The sequence below is a fragment of the Haliotis cracherodii genome, unplaced genomic scaffold (genome assembly GCF_022045235.1).
Source record: "Haliotis cracherodii isolate W230 unplaced genomic scaffold, xgHalCrac1.p SCAF_16, whole genome shotgun sequence".
NCBI lineage: Eukaryota > Metazoa > Mollusca > Gastropoda > Lepetellida > Haliotidae > Haliotis > Haliotis cracherodii.
In genome coordinates this window covers 15,784,585-15,809,381 of record NW_027266271.1, presented here as the reverse complement: position 1 = coordinate 15,809,381, position 24,797 = coordinate 15,784,585, and the positions used below count along the sequence as shown (strand labels likewise).

At 39.0% G+C, this 24,797-nt stretch overlaps 1 protein-coding gene across 6 annotated transcripts in view; it reads right to left on the bottom strand.

The window, feature by feature from the left end:
• Window positions 1-3,537: 3,537 nt before the first annotated feature.
• The window catches only part of LOC139463873 (PTB domain-containing engulfment adapter protein 1-like), an 81,262-nt gene continuing 60,002 nt past the window's right edge, over window positions 3,538-24,797 (bottom strand). For 3 of the 6 annotated variants that reach the window (XM_071245279.1, XM_071245276.1, XM_071245277.1), the window contains exons 2-13: window positions 23,050-23,204; window positions 19,126-19,190; window positions 17,156-17,227; window positions 15,628-15,726; window positions 13,038-13,175; window positions 12,718-12,834; window positions 12,370-12,474; window positions 10,483-10,563; window positions 6,558-6,705; window positions 6,184-6,276; window positions 5,236-5,378; window positions 3,538-4,852 (exon numbers count right to left, since the gene is read on the bottom strand). In XM_071245279.1, the coding sequence (XP_071101380.1) occupies window positions 4,772-4,852; window positions 5,236-5,378; window positions 6,184-6,276; window positions 6,558-6,705; window positions 10,483-10,563; window positions 12,370-12,474; window positions 12,718-12,834; window positions 13,038-13,175; window positions 15,628-15,726; window positions 17,156-17,227; window positions 19,126-19,190; window positions 23,050-23,059 (1,152 nt within the window). In that variant the 5' untranslated portion in view covers window positions 23,060-23,204 and the 3' untranslated portion in view covers window positions 3,538-4,771. Of the gene's footprint in view, window positions 4,853-5,235; window positions 5,379-6,183; window positions 6,277-6,557; window positions 6,706-10,482; window positions 10,564-12,369; window positions 12,475-12,717; window positions 12,835-13,037; window positions 13,176-15,627; window positions 15,727-17,155; window positions 17,228-19,125; window positions 19,191-23,049; window positions 24,086-24,797 lie in introns of all 6 variants that reach the window. The other 3 variants (XM_071245275.1, XM_071245280.1, XM_071245278.1) reach the window with 3 other exon arrangements.

The following is a 24,797-nucleotide window of genomic DNA, read 5'->3' as shown; positions in this document are numbered from 1 at the left end:
CACAATCATAGGTTTCTGGCATGGCCAAGGGATGCAACTCGGCACAGCAAATTGCAACGCCATAGATGACTGGGCCAACCGTGCCCCTTGGATCTCATAGATTGGCTTACGATACCTATCTGTGTTAATATCTGACACCACCACAGTAAATCCTGATGACCAATATTAATGAAGGTGTCCTCAGAACTTCACTCAGAGAGGTATTGTATCGGAGTTAAAGGTCCAGGCCCTGTTCCATAAAACGATCATAGCGCGAAGGTGATCAAAACTCCCACAACACCGACTTAATAGTTGAGTGATAAGATCACCTTGTGGTACGACAGCCTGATTTTAATGAAATTGTGTTTAATGTATCGTGTCATGTATCATAGCGCATCAAAATGTATCAATACAGCCCTACACAGTTCCATCTTATTTCTACAATATGGTTCCATTAAGTATAGACTAACATCTAGTCTCTGAAATGATATCTTTCACAGAAAAAAAAGTTATCTTAATGCAATACAATGAAAAGAAGCAGTCCAGAGACTCTTCATTTTCACTGAACAGTAATCGGCTGAAACTGCAGTAATCTAGACTTGCCAACTATTAAAGACTTGCACAGCCTGTATCTGCTATATATGTTTCAGGGTCCGTATGACACATTACACAAAGTTTTGCAAGAAAACATACAAAACACTGTTCATGATTATGCTGTTTTATCAACCAACTAAACAATGTGTACGTAATTTCAGATGAAAGTGCTATAAATGGTACGCATAATAGCAAGTATATACAAGAATATATCAAATAATGACATCAATGTACAGCCTTCGAAATTCACGTTTTTCCGAGACTATTAAATTGTTCTCAGTAAGAATCCAATGATGGTAGTCCCCATTGGCTAGTGGCATTTGAGGTGATTCTTAACCAGTTCTCAATGCTTCAATTTGCCAGAAATTGAAGCTGAAACGTGTTCTAGTTGGACTAGCTACAAACTGAGGACGAGTGAAATACTGTTAACACTGGTTCTCTGGACTAGTCTAAAAAAGACAAATTTCGAAGGCTGCAAGTAGCTTTTCAAACAAAGGACAAATGACTTCATAAGATTACACTGCAGTTATAACATTGCTGCAGCCATACCAATGCGGATAACATCAAATTTGGAAGTCGCTCTCTGGCCTTGTGCATATGAAGGACCCAGTCAAACTGGGAATGCTGACACAATCTATACTGGAAAACATCACTACTTCAACTTGTTAAAGCTCCTGAACTCTTTACCTTTCTGCATAGAGGAAGCTGGCACTGGGGAATCAATGAATGCATACAATGTTGCCAAGCTAATGGACTTTCGATTTTGACAAGGTTACGATTCAAGTACTCCACAGCCACATCAAAATAACACAAACAACACATTGAAAGGAAATTTCAGTCCATTTTCTGGTTTTGAGATTTTGGGAGGGAAGCATTAACAAAATACAGTACCGTACACAGTCAGCGATACAAATCAATCTGAAGACAGTTTTGTTTGTTTGTTTGTTGTTTAACGCCTCACTCAGCAATATATATATATATAATATAGATATCCTGCACTTAGTAATATATATGCAGTGGACTGTCATCATCTTCACTGGAAGATGTCTATCAGTTTGTTTGTTGTTTAGCGCTGCACTCAGCAATAGATCAGCTATATGACCGCAGTCTGTAAATAATAAAGTCTGGACCAGACAATCCAGTGATTAACATCATGAGCATCGATCCACGCAATTGAGATTCAATGACACGCATCACAAAGTCAGCGAGGCTGACCCCCGATCCCGTTAGTTGCCTCTTACAAGCATAGTCGCCTTTTAGGTCCTTATATTCTAACAGCACTTGGATACTTCGTACAGTAGACAAACTGACATGCCTCAAATTTGCATTCCTTTTGAATATTTTATTCCATATTTGTAACAGAACATGATAAGATTTGTTCTGCCCTTTTCTTGTCTAAAGTCTTCATCTCTCAGTCAGCACAACATCCAGAAGAATCTGTGTAAATGTTTATGCAGGTAATGACTCAGGCCCCTGTTCCACAAAGTGATCGAAGCGCTACGACTGTTGTAAATCTATGTTAAAGTATGGGAGCTACGATCATCTTTGCACCAAGATCGCCTTGCGGAACAGGGATCAGGTTACTATTTTATTGGCTAAAACTTCACAAAAGTAGAATGTTAAGAGGATATTCATTTTTATCTTCCCACCTTGAATGTCAAATAATATCAGGATTAGCGCTTTGACTTACCTTTCATCTAACTCAGAGCAGCAGGGCTCTTTCATGTCACTTATTTATTCTCCCTTTTGTTGACTGTATCCATGACAACTGTCATAATAAGGGGCGTCAAGGCTCTAGATTTTGTGCACTGTATCAAATCTGGCATTTGGGTTCAAACTTTGCATATATCACAAATGTATGCCTGCTAAATTAAAGCATGTTTAGTCCAGCAGGTTATGGGAAGCAGAGCTGACTTTATTAACCAGTGTCGATGTCCCTTTAAATAGATCTATGAACATGACTAGATTATTCTGACCTATGCAGCCCTTGTTGTACATGGTCAGTATGATTCTCATAGTTTGTTGTTCAACTTGCACTCAGCAATATTCCAGCTATATGATGGCGGTCTGTAAATAATCGAGTCTGGACCAGACAATATGTGATTGACATCATGAATATCGATCTACACATTTGGGATAAGATATGCATTAACCAAGTCAGCGAGCCAGACCACTTGATCTGGCTCTTACGACAAGCATGGGTGGCTGAAGTGAACTGTAGATTAATATCAGCATGATAGAGAAATGTTAACCACCTTGGTGAAACCCCACAAACATGGGTACATTACCGACAGACCAAAAGTGCCTCAAATCAAAGGGACACAACTCTGGACAACAAATTACCTGCTTTGATAAGGAGTTATTCCCCTTGACATGTTACCATTATTCAGTGCAAAGAACATCATACCAGAGACTATATACCAGTATGTGGCCTCTGATTGTACTATTTTCCTGCTACTTTTGAGTAAGTTTATGCACAAGATGACATCGTCTTAGATAAAGAGGTTATTCCCCCTTGACTAAAGATACCGTGATTCAGGTATGTAATAAATTATTACAGCACTAGTTTCTCATACAGGGAATGTAAAAAATCTCAATAAATATTTTTATCAAAGCTTGTTGCATAATCAGATAAACCAATTCACATATCACTGTAAAAAAACACAGGAATGTCACTTTGACGATACAACATGTAAATGGTTATCAGAAGAAGAAATCGTGTGATTTAACCACCTGTAACTTGTCCTTGTGGAATGCTGATGGGAGTACATTATTTCATGCATAGTAATAAACTGCATCAAGACAGGGCTTCAGCTGACCTGGAATCCTTAGGGGTCAATCTATAGAAACTTGCAATACAAGTGTACAGTCCAATATAGTTAAAATTAAAACAAAACAATGCTGAATATGTTCTCCAACATGTTTCATTTTATCATTAGTTGTCTTTTGATTTAAATTTGAAATTATATATATATATATTGTATAATCCCTATGAAGCAGAGAATGATAATCGAGTGCACACTGATTCTCTGACTAGTATTATAATGTACCACTTTGAGCATGCTTTAAAGAGTGCATTATAAATATGCACATTGTTATTATTATTCCACAACAATTGATCAGATTTTAGAAAAACAAGCTTTGTTAGAAATAAGGGTCATATGGAATTAACAGTAAACGACACCCCTGGCAGCCTGAAGCACTGCCTTGATAAATCTTGGTCCCAAGAAGATGACATTTTTTGGAATGAAGGTACACATGGACGACATCAAACAACTTGTATTGCCATGACAACAGGTTATGATGCACAAACAAACAAAGTACATAAAAGGAATGCTGCATAAAACATGAAAAGCATTTAAAAAGCTTCTTCCTTCTGTGATCCTGAAATTAACCTTTAGTATGTTCTTCGGTGAAATACATGTAAATTCCACTAAACTAATTATAAAATACAAATATAGAAAGTGTAAAAATAAATCTTTCAGGTCACCAGCCATGGACCATGGACCATGGTCACAAAGCTTCGAGGTTTTCTACCATATGTATTACCAGTACTTACTAAAGCTTTGATAACATTTGCATACTTCTTTTTTTCAAGCATATGAAAATCATGTGTGCATATTTCACGCTGAAAAAAATTCAGACTGCTCGTTGAGCAGCAAGTTTCTCTATTCAATAATCTGGATATAAATCTGATATTTGTGGGTATGCATATAATACATAATATGATTAATATCATATAGTTCTAGGCAAGCATGTTCGTTGCATTGGGTTGGATAATAATGGATCTATTTACGGACAGACCAATCAGCACTCAGGTCAAATGCTATTGCAAAGGTCAATGAAAGGTCATTCCATTCCTTGACTGTAGTCTAACTGCATCTTTATGACCAGTTCATGGAAAGCCAGTTTGGAAAGCAACTGGGTTCTGTCTAGTGATGTTTCTTGTCTAGTTCTCAACCATCAATAGCCCTATTCAATCAGTGTCCTTCATAATGTACAAATTAACTGCAAAAAATATCTTTACGGCAAAAGAATGACAAGGAGTACATGTATTTCATACTTAAAATACAAACATCAGGAGTGGGTGTATGTACAAAATATCTGTAAACAAAATAGCATGAGACTCTCTTGTCTCCCAAAGGAGTATTTTTTTCAATCATCACATATCCTTCAACTTGACCCTGTGGCCTTCACTTCATGACCTCTGGTTTAAGGGGTCAAGGTCATCTAATGAGAAATCATCTGTTCCTATTGAAAGCCCTCGACTGAAGCCAGTCTGAAACAGAAAAGTCAATAATACAATACTGTTTTCATGAACAAATATGTGTGCTTGATAATACTGATCAATAATGACATAAGTATTAATGACGTTGATACAGTACAAATGACCAGTATTTTTCTAACCTGAGTAAGTTTTCAAAAAAGTAACGAAGGATATGAAACTACATAAATCACCAATCTTCTACCATCCCAGGTACAGTGGAGCAGCAAGGTTAAAGCATTCACTCATCATAAAAAATGTCTTTTGTTGAAGTAAATATGAGAAAAACACAATTTTACTAAAAAAAGAAATGGTTCAGTTCCTTTTTCCTACAAAACCCTTTTTGAGCTGTAACTGAAAAGATTTTGTCTACGACAAAAATCCCAGCCTTGTCTAACCTGTAAATCTAGGAGTTCCTGGTCCACGTTCTGGATGGCCCGATCCAGCTCCGAGGTCGATGGATTGAACACTCCCATGCCAAAAGGATCCGATGAAGAGGCAGCTCCCATGGAGGTCGGAGAGAATGGGTTGCCGCTGAATCCTGCAAGGGAATTTGTGAGCTGGGTTTTATGCTGCTGTGAACAGTATTTTAATCATACCTCTTGTCAGCTTAATGTGAGGGGAAAGCTTATGAAGGTCATAAATTATTAGGGTAAAATAATGTGAGTTACGATTGATTTGGCGCTACGACTGTCACAAATGAATGTTAGAGAATGTGAGTTACCAGCGACTTGACACGTGTCAGTGTTGAAGAATGTTAATATACGATCGACTTAGCTCTACAACTGTCATTGTCAGTGTTAAAGATCATGAATTACGATCAATTAGCTCTACGCCTGTCACAAGTCAGTGATAAAGAACGTGAGTTACGATCGATTAGCTCTACGACTGTCAAAAGTCAGTGATAAAGAACGTGAGTTATGATCGACTAAGCTCTACGACTGTCTCTGTCAGTGTTAAAGAACGTGAGTTACGATCGACTAAGCTCTACGACTGTCACTGTCAGTGTTAAAGAACATGAGTTACGATCAACTTAGCTCTAGGATTGTCACAAATCAGTGATAAAGAATGTGAGTTACCATCGACTTAGCGCTATGATCGCATTTTGGAACGAGGCCGAGGATGATTATTTAGGATCTGAGTTAAAGATCAGATAATAGTCCTGTTTAAGCAATTCTTAATTGTGAAAAGTAGACATTCAAAAGTAGACATTCATTTTAGCAATAAATAAATATACACACTTGTACAGATCCCCAACATTTCAGTACACTATGGCAGATCCCTCAAAGCTAATGACAAGTCAGGCTTTAAGTAAACCATTCGTCAGGAATATGTCTAAAACAAACCTTTCTGTTTCTGTGAGGCTGTTGCAGCCGCTACGCCCACAGCAGCGGGCTGGGTGTGACTTCGTGTCCTCGTCGACGGGGGAGGGGGAGACACTAAAACATACACAGAACTCTAATGTAGTAGAAAACTAAGGAAACATTACACACAAAACTTACTTTGTAATATTTTTACCAAATGAAATAAGCCAGATTTTAAGATATTATTTCTAAATATTACATTTGTGACATGAAACAAAAACAGATCAGAATGTCCTCTAGGAACAATATTTATCATGTGCACACAAATCTAGATATTTCCATTTGTTTTAGTATAGCCCGATCCTACTTTATTTTGGGGTCTTATTTCACGATAAAACCCAAACATGACAACATACGTAGGGGAGTAGGTTGAGCAGAGTTTTGACGTTGGGCGCCACCTGGTGTTGAGTTGCCATTGGTTCCATTGGTGCCATTAGTCTGTGACGATGGCGGGAAGTCATCGAACACCAGATTCTCCAGACGTCTGCCAACTGCAGACTGAGCCTGTCAACAACAGACAGCATATTTGGAAAGTGAACTGACTGATAATCACAACACAAATCGGTATTTTACCGTTTTTTGCTTTATTCTTTATGAAGTCATTTTGTAAACAGTAAATTCCACCGAAACATTGCTGAATTGTACTTTAATATACCCTACTTCTCAATACAAAACTGACAAAAGCCAATGATATTTTATTGCAGTGCTTGACTTAGAAAAGCATTTAGCAATTATTTTTTTTGGGGGGGGATATATTTAATGCAAGAGTTTTATGTACCAACTCAACTAAACATATACATATATGAGAAGATTAATACAAGCTCTGTGTCTCCGCCATTAAACATGAACTATTGTGTGTTCTCCTTATCAGAAAACCAAGTAACAATCAAAGATGTTTGGATTTGATCCGTCTTAGATGGCCTGATGAAAAACTACACAGATGATGCATGTCGCCATATGTTTACATCCTAAGAACTAAGAACCTGTAACACTGCCAGTGATGTTAAGTGCCAAGTTAAGTGATGTTAAGTGCCAAGACCATAACATAAACTGACTGAAAATTTAGGTGTTAAATTTCTGTTAATTTATTATTTTTTTTTATGCTTTTTTCATACATCTTTATCATGAAGACTGGTATCAGGGAAGGGTGGGTGGGGCATAGTTGGAAAGCTGTTAAAAGCGCCAGGTGCTAAGATCGTATTCCGCTAGTGACCGGGTTGTTATTCAGCCATGGGACCAACAATGTTTACAGGTCTTTACAGTGTTGTCACTACCCCTAGTGTACAGTACTTATAAACCTATTCATTGGGATCGCTATTAAGTAAGAGACTTCTTTCTATAGGCATTAAAACCTATTGTGAGGTTTTACTTTCCAGTCGGGTTAAATCTCATAAACAGGAACGTTGTTATGTCCCTGGGATATTATATTATGTCCTGGGTATTTTATTAATACAACTTCTGTTCAGATTGTAACATGTAATGAAATGTAAAATCAAATGACAAATGTTTTCTTTATATTCCCGAGGATCAAACTCGCAACCTTCATATCTGTAGCCCAGTGAGTGTACCACGAGGCTACAGAGGTGTTGATAAGCCTCACTGGTTTTTAGAATGTCCTTTTCAAGATCCGTACACCAGCAACAGATATTTTATGCGCGTTTCCTAAGGTTCATGGAAAGTATGTTCGAAACATAAAAATGTTGATAAATGTTGTTTAAAGTTTCTTTTTTCGGTTTATAAGCATGGAAAAACACTTTCCCTCGGTTTTGGTAGACAGTGCATGCCCTGGGGGTCAGGAAAAAGCACGGGGGCTTCGCCCCCTTGGTTCTTCCCTCGCCCCAGGGCATGCTCTTTCTACCAAAACCTTGTGCGCGTGTTTTCTCCAATACATACACACTGTGCTTGAAAGAACCAACTCGTCCAATTGTTGATGACCAGATGGTGGAAACAAGAATACGTACATACACTCGAAATAAAAGGGTCACAACATGTTGTTGTCACCCTGGGCAAGTAACTTAGTTCAAATTTGCCTCTGTTCACCCAGCAGGGAATGGGTACCCGACATGTGAGGTGAATGTAAAACCCTCTAGCGCCCATAGGCAGCTTGGGTGGTTTACTCCCCAGGGAGTTAAGAATGATAACAGGAATGCAAACGGATCCACTGGTTGGGGAACAAATAGAACCACATTTGAGCAGATACCAGTACCTGGGTACCTGCGGTTTATATATGTATACCATAATAAAGTCAAAACAATTACTTGCCCTGTGACAACTTATTAGTGTAAATTGTATTAATTCATTCCCAGTATCGATCTTAATGTCTTAATGTGCCAACAATGAAGGGCACAGGTCTCCTGATTTACTGAATAGAGTCGTGTTCTGTTGGCAATATATCAGATATCAGTACTGTGGGTGCAAACTCACTCCAGGCATCTGGCATACCACTTAATTTGTCTTTTCATCCAATTTCAGAACCCTTGAGTCATATCAGTGTACACACCTGGTACAAGTAAATTAGAATGGGATTTCACATGGATTGCATGACCATGCATTCTCATTAAATAAGGGCCATACATTTCACTGATTTTCACCCTTTGCAAGAAAAAAAAAAAAAAAAATTGAAATATCGGCATCTGCAAACCAGATAAACATTTCATGGCATCAAGCATACTGCACTATGGCACCCCGGATACTACTTAACAAGGTTCGCCATTTCAACATACAGGAGTGAGTGAGTGACTTAGGTTTAAGGCCGCTTTTAACAGTATTCCAGTGGGAGGAAAGCCCGGAGTGATGCAGGCCTCAGACGCTTACCACTTTGGTGAAACCCACCTAGAAACATAATCGGGGCAAACTGGGATTCAAACCCACAATCATAGGTTTCTGGCATGCCCAAGGGACGCAACTGTGCACAGCGAATCGAAACAACTGGGCCACCTGTGCCCCCTCGACATACAGGAAGAGAGTCAGCACCCTCATCTTTTTCACTATCCCTAATCATCAAAAGACATCAGTTCACCACTAGACTGAACTGTACAGAAAGTTTGATCAAGATACATTTAATGGTTTTGGAGTTGTGCTCCAGAATTTTTATAAAAGCCCAACTTTTTGTTATGTAAACATAAAAAAAACTTAAAAAATAAAAATCCCAAATCATCAAAGGGCACAAGTTCACCACTAGACTGATCTGCACAGCAAGTTTCATCCAAAAATATTCAACAGTTTGGGAGTTCTGCTCCGGGAAAACAACCAATACAAACCGGGGCAATAAAAAGACAGCCAAGAAACAATTTTTATGGTCTCTAGAGGGAACAAGCAAGTGAAGTTTCAGCTTCATTGGCCAAGTTGTTTCTAAGATGATGGTAACAACACTGCCAGAAAATCTCACTTGACTTTCGGGGATTGCACGAGTAGAAAACTAACACTGCTCTAAACAGAGTTCTAGCCATATCATGGTATGACAGCATAATGTGGTACATGATATAAATATTCAGTATCAGTTATTATTCATAGTCATGGACTGCCTTCGTGATCTAGTGGTAGAGCGTCCGCTCATCCGCCCATCCGCGACATTAAACCCCATTTCACCTCACCTCACCTCAACTCACCCAACTTCATTGTCATGGGTATCCTAATTTGGACCAAGTTGTCAGCCTAACCTTCACCTTTCTACACGCAAGGTCTAAGGAATCTAGTTCCTCTATGGTTCAGTTTTCACATACCATATTTCCTCTATTAGTCACCGGGCGGCTATTAATTATGTGTCTTTTCTGTTTAAGGCTGGCACAGTGGCAACTCACTACCTTACAGAATCCCAAATTCTACAGTAATACACAGGGTACCGGGTACATTTGCAGGAATTGGTCAAAGGGATCATTAATTTCATCAAAGATGGACCCGGCATCTAAGAATATAATTGTTGGGTATGACCGGCATCAATTAGAGGCTGGTGTGTATTGGAGATCTGACGTGTAATAGAGGAAAAACGGTATTTGTTTATACCCATGGCATATGAATGTGTCACACACTGCACTGAAGTTTTGTAGACTGGTTCCTTGCAGACTTTGTGTTGCATCATCTTTATGATGTGAAGAGATGAATTCTTTTTGTAATTTATTTCAAGGAATCATTTGACAGTCCATTTGGAATAGCTTTTTGTCTACCTTGTCGGGTAATTAATATCATATTTCCCCATGTGAAAACAAATCTTTAAAACAATATCCCTACAAGTATTAAATACAAGACATAATATACATGCAGAAACTTTAGGTCTCCAACTACCTCTTGTTCAGATGTGGAAGAAAAATCATCATCTGTCGAACTTTCCTGGAGGTTATAGGTCACAGTTGAAAGGTCAGATATCTGCAGAGAGGTCACACAGTGCAAAGGTCATGCAGAATGTCATAAGCATTGGATCACATGTGATGCATTGTGGCATAACAATTATACAGGCTAGGCTAGTTTTACTCTTAAGACTTTCTTTCTGAAAATGATTATGTAAATGAATTTGTTTCAGTTAAAAAAATATAAAAAAATATATAAAAATATCACCATACTCTTGACATTATTTAAATGAACACTTTCAATTACTGTTACAATATACAATCAAGTATAATATCTATTATTTCATTAACAATGTATCAAATAATATCAACATAATATAATCTTAAAAAATAAAACTAGCCATGCCTGCTGAAAGGTCAAAACAGCAGTGCAAATAATAGATAGAAAAACATTAAACTGAAAAAATAATCTATGTTCATCACCTAACCTCATGCTCTTTTAATTCCTGTCAATCACAAGACAAAGGGGGTGTGGTTTCACCAAACTCACAGAAACAACTACATAAAAGTAACTATGTAAACTGGTATGCACAACAGCTTGAGATAATGTCATGCAGCATGACAAACATAGAAAAGAAACAATACTGCATTATTCATAACACCTTGCAAGATGGAACATATTCTAATCCAGAAACAAAGAATATACTGATGGAAAAAAGTGAAGGAACACATTTGACTTGTCACGATACGCCTATATTACGATACTTGAGTCAGGAAAGAATTGCATGACAGAATAACTACAGTTATACTAAACAATCAGGCAGTCTTTAACTTTTTTTGTGTGGTATATATCAGAATATCTAATTTGGTCTGCTTTCGCATGGAACTCCCCATGTCCTATGTTGTCCAGATAATATCAGGTGGAGCGGTCAACCAGTTTGTGTTTTACTTGCACGACTGGTTAATCTAGGCTGGTGACATTATTAATCGGAAATATTACTTCTGAAAATCCACACATAATAAAACATGATCTGAAAAATGGGTAAGTGTATTGGGCATTGAACTGGCTGATGAAAATTCACAAAGTATCGTGAGTTGTGACATTTCTAGAACACACAGCAATACTGCAGAATAGTGTCTACTTCTGTGTTTTATAAATTTAATATCATTGAAGTGTTACTATAAAGGAATGTTCACTTCATTACCAAATAATAACTGTCTTTCTCTGAAGGGCCATATGAAATTCTAGTTAAAACAATACATGTTCCCTAAATTCTTTCCTTCAGTATACATGGCATATTTATACAATGAAAGAAAATATTACAATACCATGCGCATGCTAGAATTCAACTAAATCCTGTCCTGCATACTTGTGTTGGTACTAGGAAGGCTTGTGTAGTTCTTTCAATAAAATCAACAATGGTTGCACAGTGGGATAAGGCTGCTGCAAGCTGGGATTCAAATGAATGGAATAAACTGGACGTTGTGCTCACATGTTACAATCCAGTCAAATGAGGAGAACAAAGCAACAGGTATTTGGTTTGGCAGAGGTGGGTTGACTAGCACAATTCTCTCTGTGGAGTCCCACATCTGTAACTAACTAACTAACCTTGCATTGGGTGACTGATATTGTGACTGTCATGTCACATGAGGTGACAGGTCATGTGACTGTACAATGACACAAGGTGACAAGTCGATCATGTGACCTGAGGTGACAGGTCATGTGACATGAGGTGACAGGTCAAGTGACTGTCATGTGACACAAGGTGACAAGTTGATCATGTGACCTGAGATGACAGGTCATGTGACTACCCATAGACACAAGGAGACAGGTCATGTGAGTGTCATGTGGCACAAGGTGACAGGTCATGTGACTGAGACATACCTGATTACTTCTCATGTAATCCTGGACGTCTGATCGGTCTTTGATTGATTCCAGTTCTGAAATCCTTTTTTTCAACTCTTGATTTTCAAACGTCAGTGTCTGGACCTGCAAACAATGTTACCATGTCTCAAGATTAATGTCTCAATATCGGACAAATACTAGACGTCTTGAGATGTCTTCTTTTGATACACCTACATTACCACAGATGGAAATAATGTTGATGTAGCGTGAGGCCATCACCATCACCATCACACAACACCATTAGGATTTGGTCAATTAGACATATAAGTGTCAAGTTTTCAGAAAGCTAATCTCGTGACATCATAGATTACTTGACCATTGGTCTACCTTTTTCTGCAGGAGCAAGAACTGTTTCTTGACATCCATGTCTTTGCTGGAAGACTCAAGGAAGCGCTTGTATGCCAGGTCAAACGCCTGTCCCACGGTCAGTGTGATCTCCTCCGCCTAAAGGAAACACCACAGATTTTGTAATTATCCCTTTGGCCTAATTCAGTCCATTAATCACCAAAATCTAAACCACTGCCATAACACTGTAATGTTCCCAGAGTATATGTTAACTGATATTAGGATGATGACAATAACCTTATTCTGTAATGATGAACGTTGTGAAGCTGTGCCTTCAGATAGAGACACACCAGTGTACTTACACACTTATCACTGTCGAAGACGTAGCAGAAATGTTGACTAGTATTTGCTGACTTGGCAATGAAAGTAAACATCCTCTTGTCCGATTTGTCATCAGCGCAGTAGGAGATCCGATGCAGAGGGTATTGATGCATGATCATCTGCAAGACAATGAGGTCAGTCCTGAGAAGCAAATCATGCATCATTAATAGCCTACTGCAGATCATACGTAATACCAGGTAAGCAATGATTTATTACCCAATGTCTCTGATGCACTGATACTGCAGGGATGTATGTCAGAGCTGCCTGTATGCTGAGCGAGGGTTTATGCCACTGAGAGCAGTGTTTGACCATTATAATATATTGCTAGGGAATCGAACCTGGTCATGACGAGCAAACACTTGGCCTACTAGGCTATCCCACATCTTGCCATCAGACTGAGGGATGCAAGTTGTCACTGGCCTACTAGCCCCTGTCAGTTTGTCTAATGCTAAACGTATCCCAAGGGCTTGATGAATTTCACTTGTCATGGGCAACGTTATATATACTACTCAACTTGTGATAGGGATAGGGAGTAACCACGTGGGGTCTGAATGGGACTGATTGCTCAGATATGTTGTCATACAAATAGTATGTGATACTCCCAATCAATATACAGCTTCATTTCAAGTTGTTGAAACTAAATACACAGTTCAATATGTTGCTGTCGTCGCATTACATCACACTATGCAGCGTTCTGCCGAGGCTGCTGGCCTTGTGAGATTCCCGCAATAATTCATTGATTCGCTAATAATGTCTACGCTCAGAGCTACATCAAGCATGTTCATGTATCTAGGTTTATTTTATATAGTTATGGGGTTCACTGACTGTCTCAAACATAGTTTACATTACATGCACAGTAGTAAACTTCCTGTTTTTCTTTGCCTAATGCATGTCACTTTACTATCAGTGCCTTTCATTGGCTGAAAGTCCCCAATGGTCCAATGGTCCAATGGTTACACATTTTTGCAAATGTAGTAGTCATATGGTGGGGTGGGGTGAAATTGGATTTAACGTCGCATCCAAGAATATTGGAGTTATATAGCGACGTGTATGCATGTGTGTGTGTGGCTGCTTGTACTTGTCCGGCCTGATGCTGATTTATAGTGCTAGCTCACTGAGATACCATGCCGTAGTTTTAACATGAATACCCCACTCAGACACAGTGTACTGATTCCGAGCCGACCAGTCCTTGTTTTAGCCCCTGAATGCTGAGCGCCAGACAGGGTCACAACAAGTACCATCTTTTAATGTCTTTTGGTATGACGCAGCCGGGGATCGAACCCTGGACCTTCCGCTCTCCAGGCAGACGCTCTATCACAAGAACACGGAGGCAGTCTAGTAGTCATATGGATACTTTTCATTGGTTCTTTTCCGAAACATAATAAACCATGGACAAACACGAAAATCGGACAGCAGAGAGTCGGAAATATGTTCAGAGATAGATCAATAATAAATTTCTTTTCATCGTCACAACAAAGAAAACCATCTCCTGCCCCTATGCCATTACACATTAACCATAATCAAATGAAAGAAGGTGCGTTCTTTAACTTCTTTTGAGTAGTATACTGAAGCAAATACTATCTGTGATTTGCTGTGGTGGGTGTGACAAATGCCCATCACATCACAACTATAGCCTTAAAAACCCGAATTGTAATCAATTTATTTGTCATGACCTCACATGACCTGGTAAATCTTTTTCATTCAAACCCACAATCAAAGCATCAAAATTATTAAAGTGGATTTGAAGGAGTATCACTTGTAAGTTTGCCAGTAGCCCCAGATCACTCTGATAGCATCGGTCAGCGACATGGCACCAGCCTGACCCAGATGTATCAGTGTGGTATGACTGACATACAGTTCACTATCAGGATTGTATAACACTTGCAGCCTGTGCCAATAACCTGGCTCTTGGCACCATTTGTTGTAGATTTTTATATATTATTTATACACATAATTGATATAAAAAATTAGAAGATCGGGCCCTAGGAATATAATTCCTTGAGGCTAGATCTCAATTTTCTTAAAATACATAAGTAAAACTGTTCAATATTGTAATTACAGTAATGTTCATTATAAGGCAGTAAGCAGTGTTCACTCATATTCATCAACAAAATAGGGGCGGTCGGGTAGCCTAGTGGTTAAAGGGTTCGCTCGTCACGCCGAAAGACCCGGGTTCGATTCCCGACATGGGTACAATGTGTGAAGCCCATTTCTGGTGTCCCCCGCCATGATATTGCTGGAATATTGCTAAGAGCGGCGTAAAACCATACACACTCACTCACTCATCAACAAAATAATACTAACATATACAGAATTATCTCACACCACATTGATTCACAACAAGAACGGGTTTCACACATTTTTCTTCTGCAAGGGACCAAACCAACAGGGTTTCTCATATGCCAGACCAATAGGCGTTAACCATTCAGCTACCCTGCTGGTCCCTAAATGGTTGATCTTCACTTCCAGATCCACAAAGCAAACTAAGCCCTGAGATTGCTATGTGGAACGGATTCGGGCAAACTCTTCAAGAAATATCTATAATGATATGGCCTTTTCTTCCATCCATACCTTGGTTCGCGGGTCTTGAATCGTCACCCCATCAGCTGATATGGTCAGCTCAACCTTGGGTGGTTTCTGGCCCTCTGCCCTCTTAATGTGTTTGTTGAACTGGAACATGATGAAATGCGGGATTTTTAAAACATACAGATCGGTGGTTGTTTTAAATAGCACGTACAGTAAACTATGTTTATAACGAACTGACAGATATAATGAAACATTTTTTTGTCCCCGGCAATTTGCTGTATACCGGTGTATGTTGTATATATGCTTATAACAAACTATGGTTATAACAAACTAGACTTAACTTTCAGTCATGTGAACAAAGATAAGACAACAGTACATATATCCTTAACAAAAGCTGTTATTTTCTGTGTTGTAAAATTTTGGTATTAATAGCTCTTATAAGGGTTTAGTGTTATGTATATGACATGAAAACCAGTCATTGCATGAATGCATATGTATGAAGATCAACCACCATACAATTGTAGGCAAGGACACGAAACTCTCCATCCTATACGCATACAAATTTAAATCGGAGCAAAATAGATACAAAGTGCATTTACTAGGATGCAAACTATATAGGACCCCCATTTTGTAGCTTGGGATCTCACTTTTTTAACCTGGGACTACAATAGTTCAAGTCAACTGGACCCCAGGTAAATCCATGTATAGGTAAGGTATATTTAACCATGTTAACTTAGCAGTTTCAGGACATGTATTACTCAATCTATTGTAAAGAATTTTCTAAACTCTGTTCCGGGTATATATACAATGCATGTCAATCTGTGTAACTCTTTATTACAGAAATACACAATGTTTTTGATTCAGATATAACCTGAACAAAAAATATCAGGGATCATGATTATTTTAGGTGAATTTTTTTTTTTTTTGTTCAGACTGGGCACACAATTTCAAATAGATATTCAAAAAAATATTCACAATCCCTAACTTGTTTCGTTCATGATATGAGCACTCAATCATATATTCAAGGTTCTAAACAGACGCTTAGTTCTACTCTGGGTCAAGCCGTGACAGAAGGATGGATGAGCAGAATTTACTTAATTTGATATTACCATTGCTAACATCCAACACTGCATAGTGCAATTGTTACAATATATAGGAATTGAATACCAATGCGAACAGGCAATATATTTCATCCAGATCAATACCATATATATACACCAGTTCAGTTACTGAGCAATGTACAATTTCTTTCATTCAGACAAAGTAAGTTCATGACAAAGTAAGTTCATACTCGACCCTGTGCACAAATCAGAGGAGTTGACATCTGATAGGATGACATGTGGTCTAGATTCTAGCATAATGTACAAAGCAGTTTGACCTCATCAAACCAAACTGAAGCAACTTCCACATCAGGTATGTGCAGCAGTGGCAGTCATACTGAATGACCTTTCTATCGTTTTTGATTGTTTCATGTTGATAAGCTTTCTTGTCTCGATCTCCGGGTATATTTGATTTGAGTTGCTTCCCAGGATTACACAATTTTCCGCTGCAAGTTAACTCTCTGGATACTCACTTTCATTTTCCTGATGGCTTCCTTGACAACCTCTGTTCCCTTGGGGTTTTCCACCGTACACTCACCCAGGAACTGAAGCACAAGAAACACTCAAGTACCTTAGAGGGAACACTTAAATACCTTGCAGCATACAGGGAACACTCAAGTACTATACAGGAAACACTCAAGTACCTTACAGCATACAGGGAACACTCAAGTACCTTACAGCATACAGGGAACACTCAAGTACTATACTGCATACAGGGAACACTCAAGTATCATACTGCATACAGGGAACACTCAAGTACCATACTGCATACAGGGAACACTCAAGTACCATACTGCATACAGGGAACACTCAAGTACCATACAGCACACGGGGAACACTCAAGTACCATACTGCATACAGGGAACACTCAAGTACCATACTGCATACAGGGAACACTCAAGTACCTTACAGCACATGGGGAACACTCAAGTACCATACAGCATACAGGGAACACTCAAGTACCTTACAGCATACAGGGAACACTCAAGTACCTTACAGCACACAGGGAACACTCAAGTACCATACTGCATACAGGGAACACTCAAATACCTTACAGCATACAGGGAACACTCAAGTACTATACAGCATACAGGGAACACTCAAGTACCATACAGCACACAGGGAACACTCAAGTACCTTACAGCACACGGGGAACTCTCAAGCACCTTACAGCACACGGGGAACTCTCAAGTACCTTACAGCATACAGGAAACACTCAAGTACCATACAGCACACGGGGAACACTCAAGTACCTTACAGCACACGGGGAACTCTCAAGTACCATACAGCACACGGGGAACACTCAAGTACCTTACAGCATACAGGGAACACTCAAGTACCTTACAGCATACAGGGAACACTCAAGTACCATACAGCCTACAGGGAACACTCAAGTACCTTACAGGAAACACTCAAGTACTATACAGCATACAGGGAACACTCAAGTACTATACAGCATACAGGGAACACTCAAGTACCATACAGCACACAGGGAACACTCAAGTACCTTACAGGAAACACTCAAGTACCATACAGCATACAGGGAACACTCAAGTACTATACAGCATACAGGGAACACTCAAGTACCATACAGCACACAGGGAACACTCAAGTACCTTACAGCACACGGGGAACTCTCAAGTACCTTACAGCACACGGGGAACTCTCAAGTACCTTACAGCATACAGGAAACACTCAAGTACCATACAGCACACGGGGAACACTCAAGTACCATACAGCACACGGGGAACACTCAAGTACCTTACAGGAAACACTCAAGTTCCTTACAGCACACGGGGAACACTCAAGTACCATACTGCATACAGGGAACACTCAAGTACCATACTGCATACAGGGAACACTCAAGTACCTTACAGCACACGGGGAACACTCAAGTACCATACTGGGAACACTCAAGTACCTTACAGCATACAGGAAACACTCAAGTACCATACAGGAAACACTCAAGTACCATACAGCATACAGCGAACACTCAAGTACCATACAGGGAACACTCAAGTACCACACAGCATACAGGGAACACTCAAGTACAATACTGCATACAGGGAACACTCAAGTACCATACAGGGAACACTCAAGTACCATACAGCATACAGGGACCACTCAAGTACTATACAGGGAACACTCAAATACCTTACAGCAAACAGGGAACACTCAAGTACCATACAGGGAACACTCAAGTACCATACAGGGAACACTCAAGTACCTTACAGCATACAGGGAACACTCAAGTCCCTTACAGCACCTAGGCTAAAAAATTGCCTGGTCTAACCGGGTCACTCCTAATGTCATACAGTCTGTGTGTGTTGGGTTGTACACCAGTTTTAGCCTGGTGGCAAGGGTAAGCTTCCACATACATATAATTTTAAAGTACATGTGTATTGACTTGAAAAACAATCCCATGTGTGACACCTACACTCACCTTGACATTGTACAGGATATGGCCCTTCAGGAGGGCATCGGAGGGGTGCATCCACTGTTTGTTACCTGCACAATACATAAAACGATAATTTACCAATTTCACACTGGTCAAAACTAACTTGTACTGTATGAGACCAAACTATGCCAAGGCATCTTATAGAGGAAATACGGAATGCGCCAACAAATCTCAAGCCGGGGAAATTTTGTGTTTACAAATAATCCATACAGACATGGGTAGCTTATTAGTACACAGATAATCTGCTTAAGGTATTCACAAGGTTTGGCCTGGTATAATTGCATTTCTGGTGGATGAAGAACAGAAAATTGATCAAAATGCCAAAGTCATAAGCAATTTCAGAATCAGGTTGGCAAATGAATTCTTGAAATGAATGACCTTGCCCCATGAAACCGAACACATTCTCTTCCATGTGTCTTCAGATTTCACATTTCCACACCAGTCTGTTCTACTACACTAGGTGTTGATGGCATTGTTAATGGATATCCTGAAGGTCAGATCTTATTTGATATCCAGTATCCAACTCCTACATGGAAACTGAGTGTGTTTCTGTACAGTAAACATCTGACATCTCACTGACAAAAGGAACGTGAATACCATACATGTTGGTTAATATATGAAGATATACTCATATTCAGGTGATATTAGATTGGTTCGATGCACAAACAAACATACTGAACCAGTGTTTATGAACGCATCACATGTGACGTCATAGATTCATGACTCGAGATTCACTATTTGTCTCGCTCAGGATTAGCGTGTAAAGTTAATAAATCATGTGCAGCATATCGTGATAAGAATAAAGACACTGTAGTAACACCTGACTGATTGTTAGTTTTGTCATTAAGTTGAACACATTGGAAACATCTCTCTTCAGCGTAAAAACTTCTCTTTGTTTTTATGGTTCTTGTTTTTTTTGGTGGTGAGTATATTACAACTTGTTAGCTGAGTGTGTTTCTGAATCAGAAATATATATTATTAGGAATATTATCTTGGATACAATACATATTTTTCATTTCTAATATATGTTTATGATACAGAAACACAAGGATAATAATCTCTTTATCAAATAATGACATTCTTGAAATAAATTATAAAAAGATGTAATTTCTCTTAATGAAGTGAATGAGTGAGTATGGTTTTACGCCGCTTTTAGCAATATTCCAGCAATATCATGGCAGGGGACACCAGAAATGGACTTCACACATTGTACTCATGTCGGGAATCGAACCCGGGTCTTTGGTGTGACAAGCGAATGCTTTAACCACTAGGCCACCCGTCCACCTCCTTAATGAAGTAAAATTTGAAACCGTGTATGAATACATTGTTTGAGTGACCTGCCCTATGGATCATAGTGACAAATGATTGGCAGCCCTGTTTGGGTACAGAAACACACACACATCTGGAAACCCCTTCCTAAACTTGTTAATCACTAGTGTATTGAGTAAACAGACATTATATTAATGTATATAGCTCAAGGTTACTTTGTGTTCCCGACAGGTTAACCTCATTTGCATATTTATTGCATCGTGATACCCAGCTTATCAGTATCACATATGGATAGTGTTAATGATGCAAAAAAACAAGATAAACTTGATATCACATTCCAATAAATCTGCAAATGAGGTCAACTGGGAGGGACTACTTTCAGTAGGCTCCATACGTCAATGCAGTCTGCGGCTTTAGCTACAAGTTCGAATCCAGGTTCTAGTGTTTGGGCTAGTGAACTCAAAACTACCATATGATAACACTAAAATTGACTGATGCTGAAAGCCAAGTTCAGGCTGCTCAGTAGTCTCAAAAATACTTTCACGGATAGTTTATTTGTTTGTTTGTTGTTTAACGCTGCATTCAGCAATATTCCAGCTACATGACGGCTGTCTGTAAATAATTGAGTCTGGACCAGACAATCCAGTGATTGACATCATGAGCATTGATCCACTTAATTGGGATCGATGACATTTATAAACAAAGTCGGCGAGCCTGACCACCCGACCCCGTTAGTCGTCTTTTACGACAAGCATAGTCGGCTCTTACAGCAAGTATGGGTTGCTGAAGACCTATTCTACCCCTGATCTTCAAGGGTTACAGATAGTCGATATGTACCTACTTCCTCAAAAATCTATTGCCTAACATGAACAAGTTTCCTCAATGTGGGACTGCTTCTATTAGCAAACATGGCTGCAAATCATTTGACACCAAATAACAAAAGGGAAGGTTCACTCATGCATTGTTCCTTCAGTGAATGCACTGTTTTAAGAATGACATAACATGGTAAAGAAATTATTACCCTCATGAGTACCTGTATCATAAAGATCACACATGAGGGACAAAAAAATATATGTATTATGTTGCCAAAGGCTCACATTATACAAATATTATTCCTAATGTATGATATTTATGAATGAATGAATTCCCTGTTGTCATGAACTCAGTTCGGAGACCGAAGTATCCAAATTAGGTTTAAAATTCCCCTGATATCTCGAATCCCGGATATTTCGAACTTTTTCCCAGGTCCCCACGATTTCGACACAACAAGGTTAGACTGTATCTACAAATTGCACATGTGTGTGGCCGCAGATCAAAACAGGAAATTAAAAAGTCCCCTCTTAGCATCCATTGTAGCTAACCAATCTTGATCATAAACAGGTACAGGCGAGGTCATATGGGGTTTAACGTTGCATTCAAGACAATTGCACTTACATAGCGACGTGCATGCATGTGTGTATGTGTCTTGTTTTACTAGTCTGGACTAACACCGGTTTATAGTGCTAGCCCACCGAAATTACTACGCCAAAGTTTACTATGGCTACCCCACTTGGATACAGTACCCTGACTCCAAGCCAACCAGTCCTTGTTTTAGCTCCTTATGCCAAGTGCCAGGCAGGGTAACAACAAGTAGCATTTTTAATGTCATTTGGTATGACACCGCCGGGGATCGAAGCACCAACCTTCAGCTCTATGGGCAGCCATTCTAACCGCCAGATAACAGCTTTTGGATGTCGGAGACCGACAATTGACCCTTCACACATCACCCATGGAATTATCCACCAGTGTGGGGAGTGAGTGAGTGACTGAATGTTGTTTTACACCACTGTCAGCAATATTCCAGCTATATCAAGTCAGCTGTAAATATCATGCCCTCAGTCAGGTCCAGACAAATCAGGAATTGCCTTACTGAACAACAGTTTACACCATCTGGGTGCAATGACACATAATCAGACAGATGACACATTGTAAACACCTAGACCCACAAAGCCATCCCAGCGCTAAGATGATCGTAACTCCCATACTTTAACATAGACTTACAATAGTCTCAGCTCTAAGATCGCTTTGTGCAAGTGGGCCCTCAGAGGCGGATACAGTTTTTTTTAAAAGAAGGGGGGGCACTATTAAGATCTATTTATTGTCTTTGGTGGTAATTTATACAGAAATAAATATTTTTTTCGAAATAAAAAGGGGGGTGCGCACCCCCCCTCTGTATCCGCCCATGCCCCTGATTCTGATTTATCACCTTTGACGAGCATTGGATGCTGGCAATATGTGAAAAAGGAGTGAGTGAGAAGGGCTTAATAGTGCTTGAACAGTATTTCAGTTATATCATGGCGTGTCAGCTTGATGATGGGGGAAAGCCTCAAGTGATGCAGGTCTAAGACTTTTACCACTTTGGTGAAACCCCAACTTAGGAAAGGCACTGACAAACCTAGAAACACGATCAAGGAGAACCAGGACTCGAAAAGATGATTATAGCTTCCTGGCACACCAAAGGGATGCAACTCTGTACCCCATACAGCAATGCCTCAGACAACTGGGCACACGTTCAGCAGGAAAAACAGTGAAAATAAGCCTACCATTCCTTCTGCTGCCCATGACTCTTCACTCGTCTGACACTAAACTAGCGCCACCTACCTGACCTCATGCCCTTAGTCTGCGGTGTCAATATAGGGAACTCCTTGTCTTTTAAGGGAGAACTTTTCTCCGTGGTCGGTGAGGACAGCCTGGCACCACTCGACTGCTTCGGCTTCTGGTTTCCAAGATGGATGAACTTCCTGTGTCCGAATTCCCTGTTTTCAATAAGCAAACTACTCTGACTACTGACAAAGTAATCCCGTGCAACTTTGATAGCATCCATCTTGAAATTCTTTCACCACAGGATAAACAATAGTACAATCAATTGGTTTTTTCCAATGTAATAATGTCTTGTGATCTCGTCATTCGCCAAGCAGGTATCCCTTGGCAAAATACTGGATTATCGGACTTTGTCTTCTCCTCTGTGAGTCACATCTATGTATCACTGATAAATACAGTATCTAAGTCATGATACACTTAGCACAGGCATCACACGACCATCAACAACAAACAAATAAAATCGTCCAGGACAGGTCACAGCTAAGCACTTACACACAATTATCAGGAATGGTATCTGTGGTAAATATTCATAGAGTTCAAGTGTTGAAAGAATCGTTTACTTTCAAAAAGTTCATAAATGTTTACGTTTGTCAAATCGTAACAACACAATGCTGTAATCTAAGTTTTCTAAAAATAAGTAAGAGGAGTAATCTCGACCAAACTCTGATCTCTGTTCCAGATGACCTCCTTGTCTACAGTCTACATTCACATTTGACAGACAAGACTTTTCTGACCTGTCAAAGCTGACATACACAATACAAGCCCATGCACACAGACACAGGGACCAGAATCTAATTATTTAATATTCCGAGGTCAGTATCAAGCAGCTATTTGCATCAGAAACAAAAGAATACTCGGACAGACAGTCTGTCCCATACGGTCCTTGATCACAGATAATCAAACAGTCTGTGCCCATCAACAGGTGGGAAATGTCAAAGTCCACATCATGTCCAAAATTATTCACAGTCCAAAAAGGTTCATGAAATATGTCAATCACTGTCCCATTGCATGTAAGATATTCCACGTTGACACAGCTCTGAAAGGACAGCAAATGGATACTTAAAGCCTGGTTGATAAGCTGCCTATCTTGCTGATAACAGGTAGATAATACAGTGTATAAATGTCCATATATCCCCAGGTTAGGCCCCTTCTCTACCACATGAGGTAACTTGATGTCACTTACAATAGGCCAAGCTCTCTAATTACTATGCAGACCAAGTAGAATTGATGCTGTTCCCATATTTACAAAAGCTGATCACATCTCACTCAGCTTGGCTTACAGTTCATAGTACTATATATATGAACACAAATAGACAATAATATTTATGATTTTCTTTGAGCATTAAAGAAAGCCATGTTTATTTGTTGTTATATCAAAACAAATAGATAATTATTTTTATTAATTTCTTAATACTGTGCATTAAAAAAATATATGTTTGTTTGTTGTTATATCACCACAAATTTTCATTAAAGAAAATTATATAAACAAATAGATCATTATTTTTATGATTTTCTTAATATTGAGCAATAAAGAAAATTATGTTTGTTTGTTGCTATATCAACATAAATAGATTATTATTTTTATGATTTTCTTAACATTGAGCATTAAAGAAAATAATATAAACAAATAGATAATTATTTTTATGGTTTTCTTAATATTGATCATTAAAGAAAGCTATGTTTATTTGTTGTAATATCAAAAGAAATAGATAATTATTTTTATGATTTTCACCATATAATGACTTGGT